Source organism: Amblyomma americanum, chromosome 4, assembly GCF_052857255.1.
Source record: "Amblyomma americanum isolate KBUSLIRL-KWMA chromosome 4, ASM5285725v1, whole genome shotgun sequence".
Taxonomy (NCBI): domain Eukaryota; kingdom Metazoa; phylum Arthropoda; class Arachnida; order Ixodida; family Ixodidae; genus Amblyomma; species Amblyomma americanum.
This window is the reverse complement of record NC_135500.1, coordinates 56162936-56182584: the sequence shown is the minus strand read 5'-3', so window position 1 is coordinate 56182584 and position 19649 is coordinate 56162936. Positions and strand designations below refer to the sequence as shown.

At 50.3% G+C, this 19649-nt stretch overlaps 1 protein-coding gene across 4 annotated transcripts in view; it reads left to right on the top strand.

The window, feature by feature from the left end:
• The window catches only part of LOC144130123 (uncharacterized), a 161829-nt gene that overhangs the window by 104819 nt on the left and 37361 nt on the right, over positions 1-19649 (top strand). For 2 of the 4 annotated variants that reach the window (XR_013313979.1, XR_013313978.1), the window contains exon 4: positions 19226-19362. Coding sequence is in view for 2 of the 4 variants with exons in the window: in XM_077664135.1 (XP_077520261.1) it covers positions 19226-19308 (83 nt within the window). In the remaining 2 variants the exon portion in view is untranslated. The remainder of the gene's footprint in view (positions 1-19225; positions 19363-19649) is intronic. The other 2 variants (XM_077664135.1, XM_077664136.1) reach the window with 1 other exon arrangement.

Sequence of the window (19649 nt, the reverse complement as noted above, 5' to 3'; positions counted from 1 at the left end):
ACTTTTCCCTCGTGCACATTCATCAAACACATAGTTACAGCAAGCAACTGTTTGCCTAAGTGGGCAGGTCGACGTAAGCAACGGCGAAAGACGGTGTACAAGGATGCATTTCACTTGTTGGACGAGCTGTTTCGGCGTGTATTTCGACTTGAGAAGGAGAAAGTGCAGTAGCTGTGCGGCAAGCTTGCTGATGCACTGAAAGGCGTACTGGTGACCACTGCCGGTGGAGCAGCAGTTGGTGTGTGTACTTCATATCTTGACACTGGAGGCTTTCAAGCACACGTAAGAAAAAGTAATTTACAAATGCTGGAATGTGGCTACCAGTGGCCAAGGGCATCATATCACACAGGGGCTCACGCACTAACAGAGGGCAATGGCACTGCCCGTAGCAAGAGTGGCTACGACAACTCGCCACGCCAGCACGGCGAGTCATTGCAGCCACAGCTGCCAGATGGTGTAGGGCTTACTGCCGGTGGTGCTGCTGTTGCCGCTGCTGCTGCCGCTGCTGCTGTCGCCGCACCATCTGCAGGTGTGCTTGCCTCTGCGGACGGGTTGTGCCAAAGAGGCCAATTATACGGTCTCGCATGGCTCTACCACGCAGGTAGGTCATGCGGGATCCTGTCCCCGCCAAGTACCCGGCAGGCAGAGGTGGTCCATTGTTGTCAGGGTCATCAGTAGTGTCGTCTTCGTCTGCAGCCAGGGCTTCTTCAAGACAGATGTTGTGCAACGCAGCACACGCTGCAATGATGACCACCGCCCGCTCCGGCTCGTAGTGGAGTGTCCGGTACCTTTGAAGGCACCGGAAGCGGCTTTTGAGAACACCAATGCAGCGTTCCACAACACATCGCATTGAGGCGTGTGCTGCGTTGTACTGCCCTTCTGCAGTGTTTGCACCAGGATGCCCTGACACTGGTGTGAGCAGCCACGGCTCCAGTGGATATCCACTGTCTCCTGCACGACCAAAATTTGCAGTGAAGTGTGTTGTTGCCTATGTAATAAATGGTTCATATCAAGCAGCTCAAAGCCAGTATGCTGAACCAGAATTCATAGGCATGCAGAATATTCATGACTAAGGGGTACCTCTGTAAGCACAGCCTTCTAGGTTAATGATGTACTGTGATATCTTACACGACAATAACGATGTGCACACCTCTTCTGCCTTGGTGTTTTACGCTTGAAATACGATTCACTTTATAACAATGTTTCTTGTGCCTCTGCACCAGCAGTAACAGTAAACACACAAAAATAAATACGATACATCATATTGTTGCATGTCATCCATGTTATAACCCGCCTCTTTTAGGTATGAGCCACTGCTGTAGCTTAATACGTGCTGTCGAAGTGCTGCTTACCCAGAAGAAACTCTCCATCCTCCAGCAGCCCGTGCTCCACCTTCCGACGAAGCCGTGAGTAGCGCCAAGAAAAGGCATCGTGACAAGACCCCGGGCAGCGAGGGTCGACCGCAAGGATCTTCATGTCTGCGTCGCAGATCTGCGAGAAACACAGGCAGACAATCTTGGACGTGAACTTCCACTGTCGAGGTCGCGGCTTTCGAACCCATGCGGTCAGAAAGCCAGTCTACTCACGATCATGGTGTTCATCGCGTAGTATCCTTTGCGGCTCCAGAATTCTGTCCGGTTCGCTGGGTCTCCCCGCGGCGCTTTTATGGCAATCAGCGTGCCGTCGACGCAGCCGACGACTCCGGGGATGGTGCCGTGGGAAAGGAAGGTCGCCTTCGCTGCCGCTTTTTCCTCGGGGTGCGCCGGGAAACGCACCCATCCCTTCTGTGCGCCGAGTTTGCAGTTGGCCTCAGCCACACGCCGCACGCACTTGCTCACCGTCGGTTGTGCGAGGCCGAAGGTCTGCTCGTTGCCGACGCACACTTGAAAGCCCCCGGAGGCAAAAAAACGGAGAGCGCACAGCACCTGCCGCCGCACCAACAAAACGCTCGTCCGTACGCCTCGCAGTTCGTCTGCAAGTTCGCCGCACAACCACTCCACTTTCTCCTTATCGAGTCGAAATAACCGACGGAACAGCTCGTCCGGCAAGTCATACGCGTCCTCGTACACCGTCCTTCGTAGTTGCTGGCGCCGACGTTGCCGCCTCCGCCACCAATAAACAGCAGACGCCGCCGCCGCCATTTTCCCTCTAAAACTCTGTAGATCGACTCTTCGCGGTCGCAAAAAACAGTCTAAAACCGCGGGCATAATTAGGTGTTCAATGTCATGCGTTTTTTCTTGTCCGTGACGCCATTGCAGCTTCCCGTGACGCAACTTTTCAAAATGGCGCCGGCGACCAATAGGAGCGGGCATTTTAGAGCGCTCTCAATTGTAGAGCGGTCGGAGCGAGTTCCGTAATCCGGGCCCTGCGCAGTGGCAGGAGTGCGCACCTCGGGGTCATCTGCGCATACACAGCTGGTGCCTCTAGAAACCTCTTCACGGTCGCGGATCAGCAGCAGCCTAATTATAAGTCCACTGAAGGACAAAGCCTTCTCCCACATCCCTCCGATTAGCCGTGTGAATGATGGTGAATTTTTATGCCGTAAGGGCATCTGTGGCCAGAGAGCGCCATGGCACAACGTGCTTTCATCTACTCTAAGTGCGGTCGAATACCCTTTTCCAAAGCATACTTCGCCTCGAAGACACGGAGCACCAGGCCAGGGAAAAGCTTGTATCATTGCGCCATCGTGGGTGCCGGGCGGCACAGGGGATCGAACCTCGCACCTCTCGCATGTGATGGCGATGCTCAAATCGGTAGACCACCGGTGCAGTAAAGATTAAGCCTGTCATGTGCCAGCTGCTGCCACCTTATCGCAGCCAACTTGTTGAGCTCATCCACCTACCCGACCTTCTGCCGACCGCTGCTACGCTTGTCTTCTCTTGGAGTTCACTCCGTCAGCCTTCAGGACCAGCGGTTATCTAGCGTTTGCATTACATGCCTTGCCAGGCCCATTTCTTCTCCTTGATTTCGACAAAGATATCGTTACCTCGCGTATGTTCCCTGACCTGCTCTGCTTGCTTCTTGTCCCTAAAGGGTACACCTGTCATTCTCCTTTCCTGTCAGCCTCCACGTTTCTGGTTCATAGCTAGGTTATCGGTTATTTTATGTTTTTTTTTCTTGAGGGATATTGATAAACTGCTTTTTATCGGCTGAGGGTGCCTTCGAAATGCACTCCACCCCATTCATATTATCATTTGTATTTCATTTTTGTAGCCTCGATCTGCGGTCACTACCCCCACCAAAGTTGGCGCATTTCCTTACCACTTACAATCATTCGGTCCCTGTTGTTAACACTTGTTTACATCCTAGACTGCCGAACATTCCTTTATATTTCTTCATATTTTAAGGCGAAAGCGTTATTTGCCTCAAGAGTCCGCCTCACCTGTCATTCGAATGACGCCACCAAAACTACAATAAATAAAATAAAAATAAAACAAGATAAAAAGCAAATAACAATAAAAAGGAATTAAAATAAAATAAGAGCTAAAACAAAAGAAAAGTAACTACAGATAAAAGTTAAAAAATACAACGCGTACTGCAATCGTGGAACTAACCGACGTTCTAGAAAGTTCCATGGTTTCGCATTCCTGCACGTAAGCAGACTTAAGTGCCCTCAAAACTTTTTTTTTTGACGGACTCCACTGAATTTCTAGACTCTGTCGGGACTCCTGTATCGAATCCGCTTACCACATATGCGGACATTACAGCATATCAGTGACTCAGTAGGCAGACGTTCCCAGAGCCCGCCAAGGGCCTGGATAGAACTGAGTACTCACACATCAGAAGGCTGCAAACGGGGTCGTTTCTAAGCCCTGTGATTCTAAAACGCATAGACCCGACTTTTTCGGGGTACTGTAAGTTTTGTGAGATGTGTGCAGACGCATGTCATATGCTATGGGCCAGCCAGAAAAATCCGGAAATGAAGAACGTAAATCAGCCAGCGAGAGAGGGCTTGGAGGCGCGCCTGTCCGACTCCTGGGACCTGGAGTCCCTGAGGGCTCTAATTCAAAGAGGGCGGGCAACGGCTACCGCCCATAGTGTCCCGCAATGAGGACTACCACCGAGGCAAGGGAGCGAGCGGTGAAACCTGTCACATAGTGGTGACAGCAGTCGAAGCAGCGATGAAGACGGACGAAAGGGTCTTCGAAAAGAACTGTTTATTGGGCCGACTTGCACCCAAAATGGACGGAATCACTCGGCGGCGGCGAAGCGACAAGCGTGCTCGGCGGTCGTCGAACAGAATGCCCGCCGCTGTCGGCCGTGCTCAATTTAAAGCTGATAGCGAACATTCGAGATAAAGGGCGCAAAGTTACTAGAACATTCCGGAACAACGTAGAATCAGCTTTGCCTGGCTGCGATCAATCGAGATAAATCTAGTCGCTTCTTGCGTCGCAAACAAAGCGATAAGGTTGTGTCGCGGCAGATTTGAAAAACGAACAAACACTGGAAATATTCGCGGCATTACTCCCCTCTCAAAGAAGCATCGACCCGATGCATTAAAACAAATAATGCGACTAGTAAGGGAAAAAAACGGATCTTGCGAAAATAGAGCATGGAAATGCCGCGGCCTTTAGCGCGCATAATACGGCTTCAGACGGACTACATGGACAACTTCTGGTCGTACGCGGCGTCGCTGGGATGCAGTCATTGCGTCAGGGATGACTTCATAATCCAGTTCACCCAGCCGACGAAGAACCTTGTACGGACCGAAATAGCGGCGCAAAAGCTTTTCACTCAATCCACGGCGGCGAATGGGTGTCCACACCCAGACTTGGTCTCCTGGCTTGTATTCCGCGTTGCGTCTTCGTAGGTTGTAGCGTCTGGCGTCGGACCGCTGCTGATCTTTGATCCGTAATCGGGCAAGCCTTCGAGCTTCTTCTGCGCGTTGAAGGTAGGCGGCAACGTCGACGTTCTCTTCTTCTGTAACGTTGGGCAGCATGGCGTCTAGCGTGGTCGTGGCATCCCTGCCATGGACGAGCCTAAAAGGCGTCATCTGGGTGGTCTCCTGCACTGCGGTGTTGTAGGCGAAGACGACGTAAGGCAGGATGACATCCCAGGTTTTATGTTCGGCATCGACATACATAGCGAGCATATCGGCGATGGTTTTGTTCAGGCGCTCGGTCAGTCCGTTGGTCTGCGGATGGTATGCAGTTGTCCTCCGGTGGCTGGTTTGGCTGTAGCGCAGGATGGCTTGCGTGAGTTCCGCCGTAAATGCTGTTCCTCTGTCCATGATGAGCACATCGGGGGCGCCGTGTCGAAGAAGAATGCACTCCACGAAAAATTTGGCCACTTCTGCTGCTGTTCCGTTCGGTAGGGCTTTCGCCTCGGCGTAGCGGGTCAGGTAGTCGGTCGCTATGATGATCCACTTATTTCCAGATGTTGACGTTGGAAAAGGGCCAAGCAAGTCCATGCCAATCTGCTGAAAGGGTCTTGAGGGAGGTTCAATGGGGTTCAGAAATCCTGCTGGTCGTGTGGGAGGAGTCTTTCGTCGCTGACAATCTCGGCATGTTTTCACATAGTGTGCGACATCGGCAGACAGTCGGGGCCAGTAATACTTGTCTTGAATGCGGCGGAGGGTGCGAGTAAACCCGAGATGTCCAGCTGTCGGCTCGTCATGTGAAGCCTGTAGAACTTCTTCGCGGAGACAAGTAGGTACAACAAGGAGGTAGGCTGTTTTGTTCACTGTAAAGTTCTTCTTCAGAAGGACCTCATTCTGCACACAGAAAGAAGACAGTCCTCGCTTGAATGAAGCGGGGGGTGAAGAAACCTTGCCTTCCAGGTACTCGATGAGGCCTTTTAGGTTGGGGTCCGAGCGTTGCTGCTGAGCAAAAGAGCTTGCGCTGATGGGTCCCAGGAAGGCGTCCTCATCGTCGTCCAGCGGCGGTGCATCTACAGGGGCTCGTGAGAGGCAATCGGCGTCAGTGTGCTTGCGTCCGGACTTGTAAACGACGGTGACGTCAAACTCCTGGAGACGCAGACTCCATCGAGCGAGTCGGCCAGAGGGATCCTTCAAATTGGCAAGCCAGCAGAGCGCGTGGTGGTCGCTGACCACCTTGAACGGCCGTCCGTAGAGGTAGGGGCGGAATTTCGACGTAGCCCAGATGATGGCAAGGCACTCCTTCTCAGTGGTCGAATAGTTAGCCTCGGCCTTGGAAAGGGAACGGCTAGCGTATGCGATGACCTTCTCCAGCCCGTCACATTTTTGAACGAGAACGGCGCCTAGTCCCACGCTGCTGGCGTCGGTATGAACTTCAGTATCGGCGTTTTCATCAAAATGCGCAAGGATCGGTGGGGACTGTAAACGACGCTGAAGTTCTTTGAAGGCTTCTGCTTGCGGCGCTTCCCATTTAAACGGCACGTCTGCCTTCGTAAGTTGGGTCAGGGGCTCGGCGATGCGCGAAAAGTTTTTCACAAATCGTCGGTAATATGCGCATAGTCCGAGAAATCTGCGCACTGCTTTCTTATCGGCCGGTGGTTGAAACTGTTCAATAGCGGCTGTTTTCTGCGGGTCTGGGCGTACTCCTTCCTTGTTAACGATGTGGCCTAGAAACAGCAGCTCTTCGTAGGCAAAGTGGCATTTCTCTGCTTTCAAGGTTAGGCCAGACGACTTGATTGCGTCTAGTACTGTTCGAAGTCTTTTGAGGTGCTCTTCAAAGTTCGAGGCGAAGACAACGACGTCATCTAAATATACCAGACAAATCTGCCACTTCAGGCCTGCCAGCACTGTATCCATTACTCGCTGAAACGTCGCTGGTGCGGAACAGAGACCAAATGGCATCACCTTGAACTCAAACAGCCCATCCGGAGTTATGAATGCTGTCTTCTCGCGATCTCTTTCGTCGACCTCAATTTGCCAGTAGCCGCTCTTAAGGTCCATCGATGTGAAATATTTGGCGTTGCAGAGGCGGTCCAGTGTGTCGTCGATGCGGGGGAGGGGGTAGACGTCCTTCTTTGTTATGTTGTTCAAGCGGCGGTAATCCACGCAGAATCGAAGTGCGCCGTCTTTCTTTCTCACTAGAACAACCGGTGCCGCCCATGGGCTGTTTGAGGGCTGGATGACGTCGTCGCGAAGCATTTCCTCGACTTGGTCCCGGATGGCTTGTCGTTCTCGTGGAGACACACGGTAGGGGCTTTGACGGAGAGGTCGTACGTGTTGGTCTGTTATAATGCGATGCTTGGCAATTGGCGTCTGTCGCACCTTCGGCGATGTCGAAAAGCACTCACTGTAGTTTTGAAGCAGATTGCGGATCTGGTCTTGTCTGTTCCGGTGCAGGGCTGGGTTGATGTCGAAAGTGGGCGAGTTCTCTTGGTCAGGCGGATCTTCTGCCGAGGGGTCGGAGAGGGCGAAGGAATCTCGTACGTCAGATATTTCGTCGTAGAAAGCAATCGTCGTTCCTCTGTTAATATGCCGGAATTCTTCGCTGAAGTTAGTCAGCTGTACTTCGGCCTGGCCATTGCGGAAATGTGCGATGCCTCTTGCGATGCTGATTCCTCGGTCTAGTAGCAACTGCATGTTCCCCTCGATGATGGCTTCAGTGTTTATGGCTTTCGTGGCGCCTACGGTCACGATAACGCTTGAACGGGGTGGGACGCTCACTTCTTCCTCCAGGACACTTAGGGCAACGTGATTTTCCCGAGCTTTCATCGAAGCGATGGCTTCGTACGTCGAAAGCGTGATCAGCTTGGATCGCAGGTCGATGATCGCCTGATGCTCATTAAGGAAATCCATACCCAAGATCACTTCGCGGGAGCATTGCGGTAGCACAACAAAGGTCGCAGGATAGGTATGTCCTTTGACAGTCACTCGCGCTGTGCATCGTCCTGATGGCGTAATGAGGTGGCCCCCAGCGGTGCGAATTTGTGGGCCGTCCCAAGCCGTTGTGACTTTTCTGAGCTGCGCAGCGAATGTTCCATTCATCACCGAGTAATCGGCTCCTGTGTCGACTAGAGCGGTAGCTTTCCGGCCGTCGATAGTCACTTCTAGGTCGGAGGTCCTGGGTCTTGCATTGCATGTCGCTCTCGGCGTCGGGTCACGGCTTCGTCGCGTATGCGAGTCACGGGTTGGGCGTGTGGTCGAAGCTCCTCTGGGTGGCGGCATCGATTTCAAGGTAGCTTGCGTCGTGGTTTTCATTGTGTGCGGCGTCGGTGCAGCGAGTGTCGGTTCTTCATGCGGCGTCGCGGGTGCAGCGTCTTCATGGGGCGTGGTCGGTGGAGGATCTTCGGCGTTTAGCTCGTGAGCAACCTCACCTCCAGAGGTTGCTGCCTTTAGTTTCCCCTACGGGGGCTGGGCGACCTTCCTCGTACCGCGGCTGCGTAGCTGCGGCGTGGCGACGCAAAGCGCGAGGTTGACGGCGATGGTGAGCGCGAAAAGCGGTTCGGCGTGTACTCTTCTCGACGCAGGTACTCGTCGATTTCGTGCGGACGTTGTCCGAAGCGTGGTCGTGGGGCGTTAACGGCAAATCCTCGAAGACCGATACGTCGGTACGGGCAGTGACGAAGAATATGGCCGGCCTCACCGCAATGGAAGCACAACGGCCGGTTGTCGGAAGTCCTCCAGGCGTCGCATTTCCTGGGGCTTGAGCGTCGGTCATAGGCTGGGCGGGTGGAACAAGTGGCTCATCTTGGGGAGGACGTGGGGGTTGTCGTTGGGGCTGGGCAGTCCTTACTGCAGCGGCGTAGGTCATGGCCTGGGGTTCTGTGGCCGTCGGGGTGCCAAGTGCCTGTTGCACTTCTTCCCGTACCACGTCCATGAGAGTCGCTGCTTGTGGCTGTGGGGAGGATGGCAGTAATCGGCGTAGCTCCTCTCGGACGATTTCGCGGATAACTTCCCGCAAGCTGTCGCTGGTGGTGGCCGGCGTGTCCGAACGGATTGCACAGGCAGAGGAAGGACGATTGTACTGTCGAGCTCGGACGTCGAGGGTCTTCTCAATCGTGCAGGCTTCTTGCATGAATTCCTCGACTGTTTTTGGCGGCTGGCGGACGAGGCTTGCAAAGAGTTGTTCTTTTACGCCGCGCATTAAAAACGGAACTTTCTTTTCCTCGGTCATCCCGGGGTCGGCGCGGCGAAATAGGCGCTTCATCTCCTCGACGTAACCGCGGACGGGCTCATTCGTAAGCTGGATCCTGGATTCGAGGAGTCGTTCAGCTCTTTCTTTCCTCTCGACACTCATGAATACCTTCAATAGTTCTCTCTTGAATAGCTCCCATGTCGTAAGGGACGACTCGTAGTTTTCGTACCACGTGCGTGCGGAGCCATCCAATGAGAAGAACACGTGTCCAATTTTTGCCGCATCATCCCACTTGTTGAATGACGCCACGCGCTCAAATTGATCCAACCATTCTTCAGGGTCTTCGCATAGGGATCCATTGAAAGTTGGCGGCACCCACGGCTGCTGCAGTATGATCGGTGTCGATATCTTCGGCGAGGTTGCGGTGCTCGTAGCCGCGTCTTTTCGCTGTCTTGTGCGGTCCGGCAGTTTCCCGAACTCCTCTCCCTGGAGACGTCGGCTGGCTCGTTTAGCTGCTGGCTCGTCGTCGGGTGCGAAGCACTCAGGGCTGGCTTCACGACTTGAAGGGGACGTCCGAAACATGGAAGGCTACCCCGCACCTCCACCAGTTGTCACATAGTGGTGACAGCAGTCGAAGCAGCGATGAAGACGGACGAAAGGGTCTTCGAAAAGAACTGTTTATTGGGCCGACTTGCACCCAAAATGGACGGAATCACTCGGCGGCGGCGAAGCGACAAGCGTGCTCGGCGGTCGTCGAACAGAATGCCCGCCGCTGTCGGCCGTGCTCAATTTAAAGCTGATAGCGAACATTCGAGATAAAGGGCGCAAAGTTACTAGAACATTCCGGAACAACGTAGAATCAGCTTTGCCTGGCTGCGATCAATCGAGATAAATCTAGTCGCTTCTTGCGTCGCAAACAAAGCGATAAGGTTGTGTCGCGGCAGATTTGAAAAACGAACAAACACTGGAAATATTCGCGGCACTCCACTCTTCTCTAAAACCCGCCCCAGTGCACCCAATAATGTTTTGCCAGCACCACCACGCTATAGCGCTAAAGAAAACAATGAAATGAAAATGGTTTTTTGAGGAAAGGAAATGACACAGTAAAGGCTGGTTCACATGCACGCGACTGAACGATTGAGCGGCGCATCGCAGCGAAACTTTCCAACTTTTTGGAACCTGGCCGCTCATCGCAGCGACGACTCGAAACAGGTTTTCCCGCTGCGTCGACAGGATTCGCTAGCATTTTAGCTTGCATGTGAAACAGGGTTAACTGTCTCACATATCTTGGTGGACACCTTAACCGTGCCGTAAGAGAAGGAATAAAGGAGGGGGTGAAGGAAGAAAGGAAGAAAGAGGTGCCGTAGTGGAAGGCTCCAGAATAATTTCGACCACCTGGGGATCTTTAACATGCTCTGGCATCGTACAGCACACGAGTGTCTTCTGCGTTTCACCACCTTTGAAACGCGGCCGCAGCGGCCGGGTTCGCACCCGGGCACTCCAGCTCAGTATAGGAGCGCCTCGACCACTGAACCAACGCGGCGGGTAGCGTTAAAGGCCCCGATACCCAGAAAATACGGCGTCGGCGTTGTCAGCGTTGTGAGCGAAAAATCACGAGCATGACTCTGGCAAGTGGGGCCCTGAGAGCAACCTGGATGGCAGGTGGGCCAACTAGCTCACGTGGCCTTGCGGCGTCATCACAACCTGCCCACGGGATAGTGATTAAACTGCCCACCATGGCCGGTGGCGGTCAAATTAGTGACTGGTTGTTCGGGAAGAGCAACCTGGGCCGCGCAAGGCCCACCGCTTTGAGCACCTGCCATCGCAGGGTAGAGGTGCATTGCTTAACCCCTTCACTTCTGCCCCAAGAAGGTTATGAGGACTCCCAGGGATCTCTAAATGTAAAGTAGTGGTAAGTGGTTTTTATTAAAATAATAATATAAGGAAGGAAAAGATTTTTGCTAGCCCCGGCATCTGCAATCGATACTGAAGCACCTGAGCTGGGGCAGCGGAAATAAAGGATAGCAGGCAGAATGGAGAAATGAAATGAAAGAGGTGAGGGGACAGGAAGAGAGGATAGGGGGAGAAGTAATATGTACAAATTATTTACACAATAAGAAATGCATCCAGGTTGTGCACGTGATTAGTTCATGATGGAGCAATAAAAACACACGCGCACAGCACTACGTTGAATACAACTGGAGTCGGGCGTCCAGTTGTTAATCATCTAAGGTAGAACTCGCGGAGAGTGCGGTCAAATAAATGTAGAGAATGACCTTCTGCATGTATAGGAATTAACTCATTACGCTATCACGTCATACCTTTAAGGCGAAGCTTAAGTGTTCCCCCCATTTTTTAGGCCCACTGTTCTGTGTGGCCGGTCCTATCATGCTTTGCAATTCGGCCTTTGAGTTACTGGGAAAGGCGATGTCATTTGCTAATCGTAGATTGCCAAAGTATTCTCCATTATGTTTTATCTCGAATCTAAATGTCTGACACCTCCTTTATGCACGCGATAAATAGCATTAGAGAGACCATGTTTTCCTACCTGACACCCTTAATTTTTATTGGGGGCTTTATATAGGCTATGGTAGTTGCGCAGCTGTTATGAACAACTTCCAGTGTTTTTACAAATGAGTCTTCTACATGCGTTTTCCGTAATGTCTGCATGGTTGCTGAGGTTTCGACTTAGTCAAATGCTTTCTCGCTATTTATGAAGGCTATATATCGTGCACGGGTTGACTATATTATGCGCATTTCTCTACCACTTGACTGATAGTGTAGCTTTTAGGAAAGCGAGCTTGATTATTTGGTTGATTGAAGTCTATGGTTACCTTTGTTCTGTTGGCGATTACTTTATCAAACAGCTTGTAGAAACCAGCTAGTAAGATGACCGGTCTGTAATTTTAATGTCATTGACGTTCCCTTTGTTATGGATTAAAATAATTTTAGCGCTCTTTTAGATTCCGGTACGCTCGAGGTCATGTGACATTGCGTATTCAAGGTGGCAAGTTTTACTACCACAATGACCCCACCGCGTCTTTCAACAGATCTGCAGCTACCCGGCCCTCATTAACAGTTTTTGGCCATTAGCATTCTATGTAAGGCTTTGTTTACTTGTTGCCGACCGGATGCGCAATTTCAGGCTATTATCCAGCCCACACGCTGCGTGCTGAGCGACACCTCGTCGACCGGCAGCTGTATCAAGCATGTCCCCTAAACACTATCGTGCTGCCCACTGGCACTTGAGATCTCTGCCTTTGTTCCGGAAGTGCCGTACCTTTGCCATCCAGCTTTTTTATCCGTATCGCATCTCTTTATCACTATTCACAGCTGGACACCTGTCGATTTCTCACCTTTCCTTACTTGCAAGTCAGCGGCTAGACATGCTTCAATGTGAGTGAATCGTTGGACAGTTGCCTCTCGCCTTCGCACAATCTCCGTTCCACTTTCGCTACGTTACGTAGGTGACTCAAGAACTGAAGTAGTCATGAGCGGCATGAGGCGTGCAGTGCATTGTCCCCTTTTTTCTTCCTCATTTCCAGCCCACGTGGCGAGAGGAGTTTGAGGTCTCTGTCGTGGGCGCAAAGCCACGCAGGCTGGGGAGCATGTCGCGCGCATCCAAGCCATTTCGGACAAAAATTTACAAAATTGAAAAATTGTAGTATAGCTGTTACGGTAATATTGAAGGTAACGGTCCATTCTTCTGATATCTGGCAAAATCTTTCAAATTGTTCCATCGGTCGCAACGAAGAGTTAAGGCTGCCATAGAAAACCAATGGGGAATTCTTCAGGACTGATGCATGGGCGAGTTGGTATGCCATCTCTGCCGCATCATGAGCTGTTTTCGTGCATCGAAGAATGCATCGGCAAACACGACGTTGTTGCCTTCCAAACTGAAGCAGGCCTCTCCGTCGCAGGGTTCTTAGAAATACTTGAAGTGTATTTAAAGGAAACACATTTGCTATCTGGGATGATAAACTTTACCTGCAGATAAAAGGATTGTGCATTGGTTCATGCAGAGCGCCCGTGCTTAGTGATCTGTTGCTCGCACAAAAGGGCAGAAGGCTCCAACGACAATCAGAAGGGTCATAAGCTTGCAACTGTTTTCGGTTTGTTGGTGATTTGCTTCTTCTGTTAGACACCAATGTCCGTAATTTTGAAGAAATCATGCAACAGATTGAAGATATTTTTACCAGTGCCTTCATCCACTCACGTCGACTTCTGAAGTTACCTTAAAATGACACGATTAGATTGCTTGACCTCAGACTCAGCTTTACGCCAAATCATGCTTGCTGGTCTTATAAACCGCGAAGCAACAAGCCTCTGCTTCAGTTCGCATCGCCGCATCCCAAGCTTGTTAAACGCGCCGCGGCTAAGTCATGCTATTACTGCGCTCTAAATAAATCACGCATTTACTCTCAACAAGATAGTTTCGACCACCAGTCTGACCGCCTTGTGAAGGCAGGATATCCCAAGCAACTGTTCGTGTCCGTATGTGAATCGATGCTCACAAATTAGGCAAAAACAAAAAGAACGAACTGACAGAATCCGCAAAGGTAAAAGAAAAGACAACAGTTGTTCCAATGATTCATAAATTTTCCTATAAAATAAAGAAGATTGGCAACCGAGCTCACGTAAGAGTTGTTTTTTCGGCACCCGTAAAGCTAGGAAAATTGTGCAAACAAATTAACGCCGAGTTCACACCACAAAAGTGCATCATAAAGCATGAGAATCATTTTGTTGCATGCCAAGAAGGCGTCATCTATTTCATTGCACTTTCATGCGGAAACAAGCGGAACACAGTAACAATGTTCACAATATAATTAAAGGGCATCTCGGCATCCACTGCCGAGATTGTGAAAGCAAAACTTGCCAGCCATAATTCCGACAAACAAGTGTTGAGTAGACACCCAAGCGCGCTAATTCGAGAAATTATTGAAGTCGCTCAAATCGCCTGGTTAAAGGATGCATGTATCAGCGGTCTCTCATTAGCGTTGTCAGGCAAAGAATTAATTTCTATCTGCAGGACAGTAATGTTGTATCATTTTGGTACTTTTTTTGTGTACATGGACAAGTGTGTATCACCCCTGGTTTCTTATTGTTGTTTGGAGCCTTAGCCATTTATTTCCACGTTACAAGCAATAAGCATTCAGTTGCAGGTCGGCGCCTGTCTGTGCGTGTCATCCTTCCGTCCTTGTCTAATTCGCGCTATTTTTCACGACAATGGGGGACGTTTTTGACGATAGCAAAAATGTTAATAAAAAAATTCAAGACTGCCGTCGGGTGATCTGAACATATGTTATTGTTGTAGTGAAATCTTACTTTATGGAAAAAAAATTGCGTTGATAAATGGTTTACCGCTCAAAAATGCTTATGCCCAAGAATTGCCGGGTGTTAGTAATGCGAGAGCATTAAAAGCCTCATCGGGAGAAAATGTGTGTCTCCGCTCATACAATACGCAATTGGCTAAAAGGGAGGTGACCTTACCAGACCGGAAGTGACGTAACTTTCGGTGAAGGCTTCAACAGCTTCTGATATCTATCGCATTGCCAACACGACGCAAAGTAGTAACTAGGTGTCCATGTGATTTTTTTCCCTCTTGTCCCTCCACCTGTGCCAGCCTCAGTGCAACGTTGAGTGACAGGGAGCCACGTTTATCAGAGGAGACGCGAGATTACGATATTCCTACGGAAGAGGAAACGGATTTCCCCGAGCAGTGGAGGATACACAGTAGATTCTCACCGTATATTCGAATGTCCAACATCGGACGTCAGTGGGGTGTCAACATCGGTCCCAAGGTGTATGGAATACTAATGTTTGAATATTACAAATACATTTAAAATGCGATAGCTTTTAGGCTATCGTGTCACAAAAAATTACGGCTTCTCTATCACGAAATCACGGGTAGAAAGAGAGCGAAATGGTTAGAAACAGAACAGCAGTTAAAGGACGAAGAAGTAGGCGTGTACGCGCTATGCGACACACATCTCAGGAATCTAACAGATCCACTTTTTATTGACGGCTACACCTGAGAAGGGAGCAACAGAACAACGGAGAGGAAGAGGGGAAGAGGATAGGTATGCTTATGCACCAAAGAACACATTGGCAATGAATGAAATCAACCGGCGAATGATATGTCTGGGTATCGGGTACAATTGCCGGTAAAATGCCATGGCTAGGGCTTGTTCATTTAGGGTCAGGGGACAAATGCAGGCAAGAATACAAAGGTATAGTTAAGTGTCTCAATGACGATATAAAGCAGTTTGGAGACGGTGCCGATATTATTCTGCTGGTTGACATGAATGGCCACATCGAGGATCTGGATGGATACATACATTAAAGCGAAAGCTTTACTACGCCAGTCAGCGAGCCATTTCGGCTCGTGGAGCACTTCAGCCGTATGCCGTTGCCTACGAACGACCTTGAGCCGCCGTTGCCTAGCAACACCGCAGCCGCGCTCCAACAGATGGCGCCGCTGTCGACGCCGCTGCCGTCGCCGCTCGCTCCACCAGATGTGCTCCGCTGGGGTAGAGGGAGAGGAGGTGTCGCCTGACGGGGGGGGGGGGGGAGGTATATATATGCGCTTCGCCTCAGTGTATTGTAGCCGTTATGGAGAGCGCGAAAGAGACGCAACAACGACAGAACGAAGCGAGGAAGAGACAACGCGCTCAAGAGACGCCAGAAGAACGCGCCACACGACTCGAGAAGCGTCGTAACGAAGATGCGGCTAGAAGTAGTCGTGCCACGTCCCGGAGTGACTCTTCAACTGCGGAAGATACCGCTTTCAGTTCTCGAGAGCGTCGGAATGAGACGCTGCGTAGACGACGCGCCTAGGAAACGAAGCTTTCGCAATTAAACTAGAGTTGACCAGAGCTAAACCATAGCCATTTTTTCCCACTGTTTCATATACTTACTTTACAGTAAAAAAATGTTTACCAGCAATTCCATACCCGCCGTGGTGGCTCAGTGGTTAGCGCGCTCGGTTACTGATCCGGAGTAGGTGTACCCAGGTTAGAACCCGACCGGGGCGGCCGCGTTTCTATGGAGGCGAAATGCAAAGGTGCCCTTATGCTGTACGATATCAGTGGTCGAAATTATTCCGGAGTCCTCCACTACGCTGCCTCTTTCTTCTTTTCGTCCGTCCTTTATCCCTTTCCTTACGGCGCGGTTCAGATCAACTTTACTCAGAAGCCTGATGTCATTTTCACGTAGGTGAACACTCTTCCTCACGCTCATTTCATCAAAGATCAAAACTCCTGAAAGAGATGAATCTGTCCGCAGATATGTGAGACAGATACTGCGCCATTTTCTTTCCCCAAAAACCAATTTTGAATTTTTGTAGCAACCGGCCGCGATGGCTCAGTGGTTAGGGCGCTCGACTACTGATCCGGAGTTCCCGGGTTCGAACCCGACCGCGGCGGCTGCGTTTTTATGGAGGAAAAACGCTAAGGCGCCCGTGTGCTGTGCGATGTCAGTGCACGTTAAAGATCCCCAGGTGGTCGAAATTATTCCGGAGCCCTCCACTACGGCACCTCCTTCTTCCTTTCTTCTTTCACTCCCTCCCTTGTCCCTTCCCTTACGGCGCGGTTCAGGTGTCCAACGATATATGAGACAGATACTGCGCCATTTCCATTCCCTAAAAACCAATTATTATTATTAATTTTTGTAGCAAGATCTAGACTAGGCTGCCAGTCGACCATTTCGCGGTACATGTAAGAGGCCAGTTGCGCGCATGCGCCGTTACCATGGCAACCGGAGAGGAGCAGTGGGTGCGCCGCGCGTTTCGTCGCCGCGGCCGCGCGCCCGCTCCACCGTCGAAGCTGAATGTGACGTCACGCAGGTGAGCAGTTGTGCGCATGCGCCGACACTATCGTAACCGGAGAGACCCCACACCTACGCCGCGTTCGTCACCGCCGCCTCGCCGCACGCTGCTCTATCATCCGAACTGCGCGTCGTCGCGTGCGCAACATTGCGTACAAAAGGCGGAGATGTAATCGGCGGCTGTATCGCAACGCTTGATATGGATGCACAGAAGGAGAGTCCAACCGCTGCTGAACGGTGGTATAGACAAGAAAAGTTCAACTCTTTCGATCCTGAGGTTGTCGCCTGGCAGTTCGCCATTTAACAAAGAGAGAATGAGCGTCAGAAGGCGAAGAGAGTAGCGGAGACGCCCGAACAGAGCGAGAAACGCCTTGCCAAACGGAAACGCCAGAATCTCGAGTGAAATAGACGGCGCATAGCCGCCGATATGGACCTTATAGAAGGCGTCAGTCAACGGGAACCAACCGAAGAGGATGTGAAGGCCCGTCGTGTGACTGATCACACCATTCAAGTTTCCGAAAGTGCATCTGCGACCCGGACATTTGAAGCAGACTTTGTGGACAATCTGTTTGGGCACATGTGTAGTGTGTGCGACAGACTGTGGCACCAAAATGAATTTACACCAGTGAGTAATCCAATATATGACACGTTGCTTTTGGCATTTCCAGAATGGTCATCCGATGAGACTGTGGCGGGTATTTGTGGAAACGTACCTCCCGCCCCGTATATCCTGGCTTAGCGGAACTAAGCCACTGCAATTTTCTTTTCAGTTTTGGTTCAGAGGTATAGGAAATGCTTAGTTTTTAATCATCAGCACACCCCCAAAATTTATAATGAGTTATGAAATCGGTAAGGTTGATATGATGTGCTACGCTGGCAACTATAGAATAATGCTGGTACCAAGGGCGTCGCACCAAGCTTGAGCAGAAAAAATGCTGTAATAATCATTAGGTTGCCCCTCTATCCGCACTGCCCTGTCCCTTCTTCGTTTCACCTTCGGGCTTCTTCTTTCGCGCTGTTTCACTTATGTAAGAATAGACCAACTAGCCCAGCAAAAAGTTCTACTTCAGTACTGTAGCAAATTGCATAAATGCCGGGGCATTTCAAGTTTCACATCCACAATCTTTACTGACGACCTCATACCTGTATGCCGGCTGCCAATGGTGTTGCCGTTCGAGTCGGATGCAGTTGTAGATGTCTTAACGAGCTTTATTTGTTTAATTGTAGAATATTCATAACGCACCCAACATGGATCCTTCTACTATCATTAGTTTTATTGATTCTAGACAGACACGTCACAAGCATGAAGTTACAATTAATGAATATTCTTGTGCTAACAACACATTAATTTTCGCTTCTCCCCCGAGCCATAAGAGAATGGAACGGCCTGGATAAATCTATAACTGCCAGGCTTCATTTGAAAAGTTCGCTGAGCTCGCAGCCTCATCGGTCCTATCAACAAGCCAGACCGGATTACATGTTCAGTCTTTATTGTTTTTGTGTTCTTTCCCGCTCGTTGTGTACCGGGTTTGTTACCGTACAAAGGAATGTGACAGGATGGTTCCATCCTGCTCCTTTGTAAGGCCGGCCTTTGCTAATACGGATTCCAATGCTGGGCCTATTGCCTGTACTGCTTTGGATGTGTTTCAACGCATGCTTTGAAGACCAGAATTGCGAACTATCTTCCGTCAACTATGCCGCACGTGATGTGACCGTTTATTGATGCTTTAATATCTTGTTTATTTAAACTTTATTGCTGACCCTTGTGTTACTGTTTGTTAATTAGTATCTTGCTTATAAATCCACTCCTGTAACAGTCTCAGTGGGACTAACAGTATGATAAAAAAATAAAATAAAATTTAAGGTTCGGGAATGGAACGGGGTCATTTTTTAATGGCGTGCACCCAAGCATTCGGATGTATTCGTCTTAAATACTTGTCAGCATTTATGCCTCTCGTGGCCTGCGTATGCCTGTCTTTGACTCCTTAAAAAAGGCGAGACAAAAGGTTGGCAATTTCAAAACGGGAAGCAACAGGCCACGAGATTGTCCCTGGTTCCAGCCTCTCACTAGCTGCACCAATTGACGGCCAACAGACCGAATGAAAGAAACTCACGCGCCATTGAAGGCCAGACCAGTACGATGTGAAGAGACGCAAATCAAACAGCGACTCAGCTGCATCAACTCTGTCGTTGCACGCAACTGACCCAACCGTGATCGAATTTAACAAGGCGAAGGGAAACTAAATGGGGAAAATCGAAAGAAGGCAAGATGTTCACTTAGCAGCGATGTGATCGAGAGGTCCTTAGGTCTGTTCGCATAATCGCCTGATTGCTTCAGAACTCATTCCTGTTTGAGCTATACCCTCGATCGCGCCGTCGCTTGCTGTTCGCAGAGAAAAAGGACAAGTCCACCGTCGCTCCGGCCGACAACAAGGCGCCGGGCGTGGCTTCCATCTGGGCCTGACCTTCATGCCAGGTGCGCAGCGAGGCTTGATGTCGCTTAGAGCTTCTGCGCCGGCCCATGACTCAAGTAAGCTGCGAAAACAGAAATTAGACTACATCGCTACACATACACATACACATAAATCAACGTACATGCACATTACAACGAAGAAATCTGTTCTTTCGTTCCCATATTTCAGTAGTGACAAGTGTTTGGTAAAGGTAACTCTGTTTAAGTATCTAGGAATGACAATAACACAAAATTTAAATTGGGGCACTCATATAGAAGAGGTGTGCTCTAAAGCACACCAGAGGTTATGTTTTTTGAGAAAAAAATTGGAGAATGCTACACGAGATGTAAGACTAATTGCATAT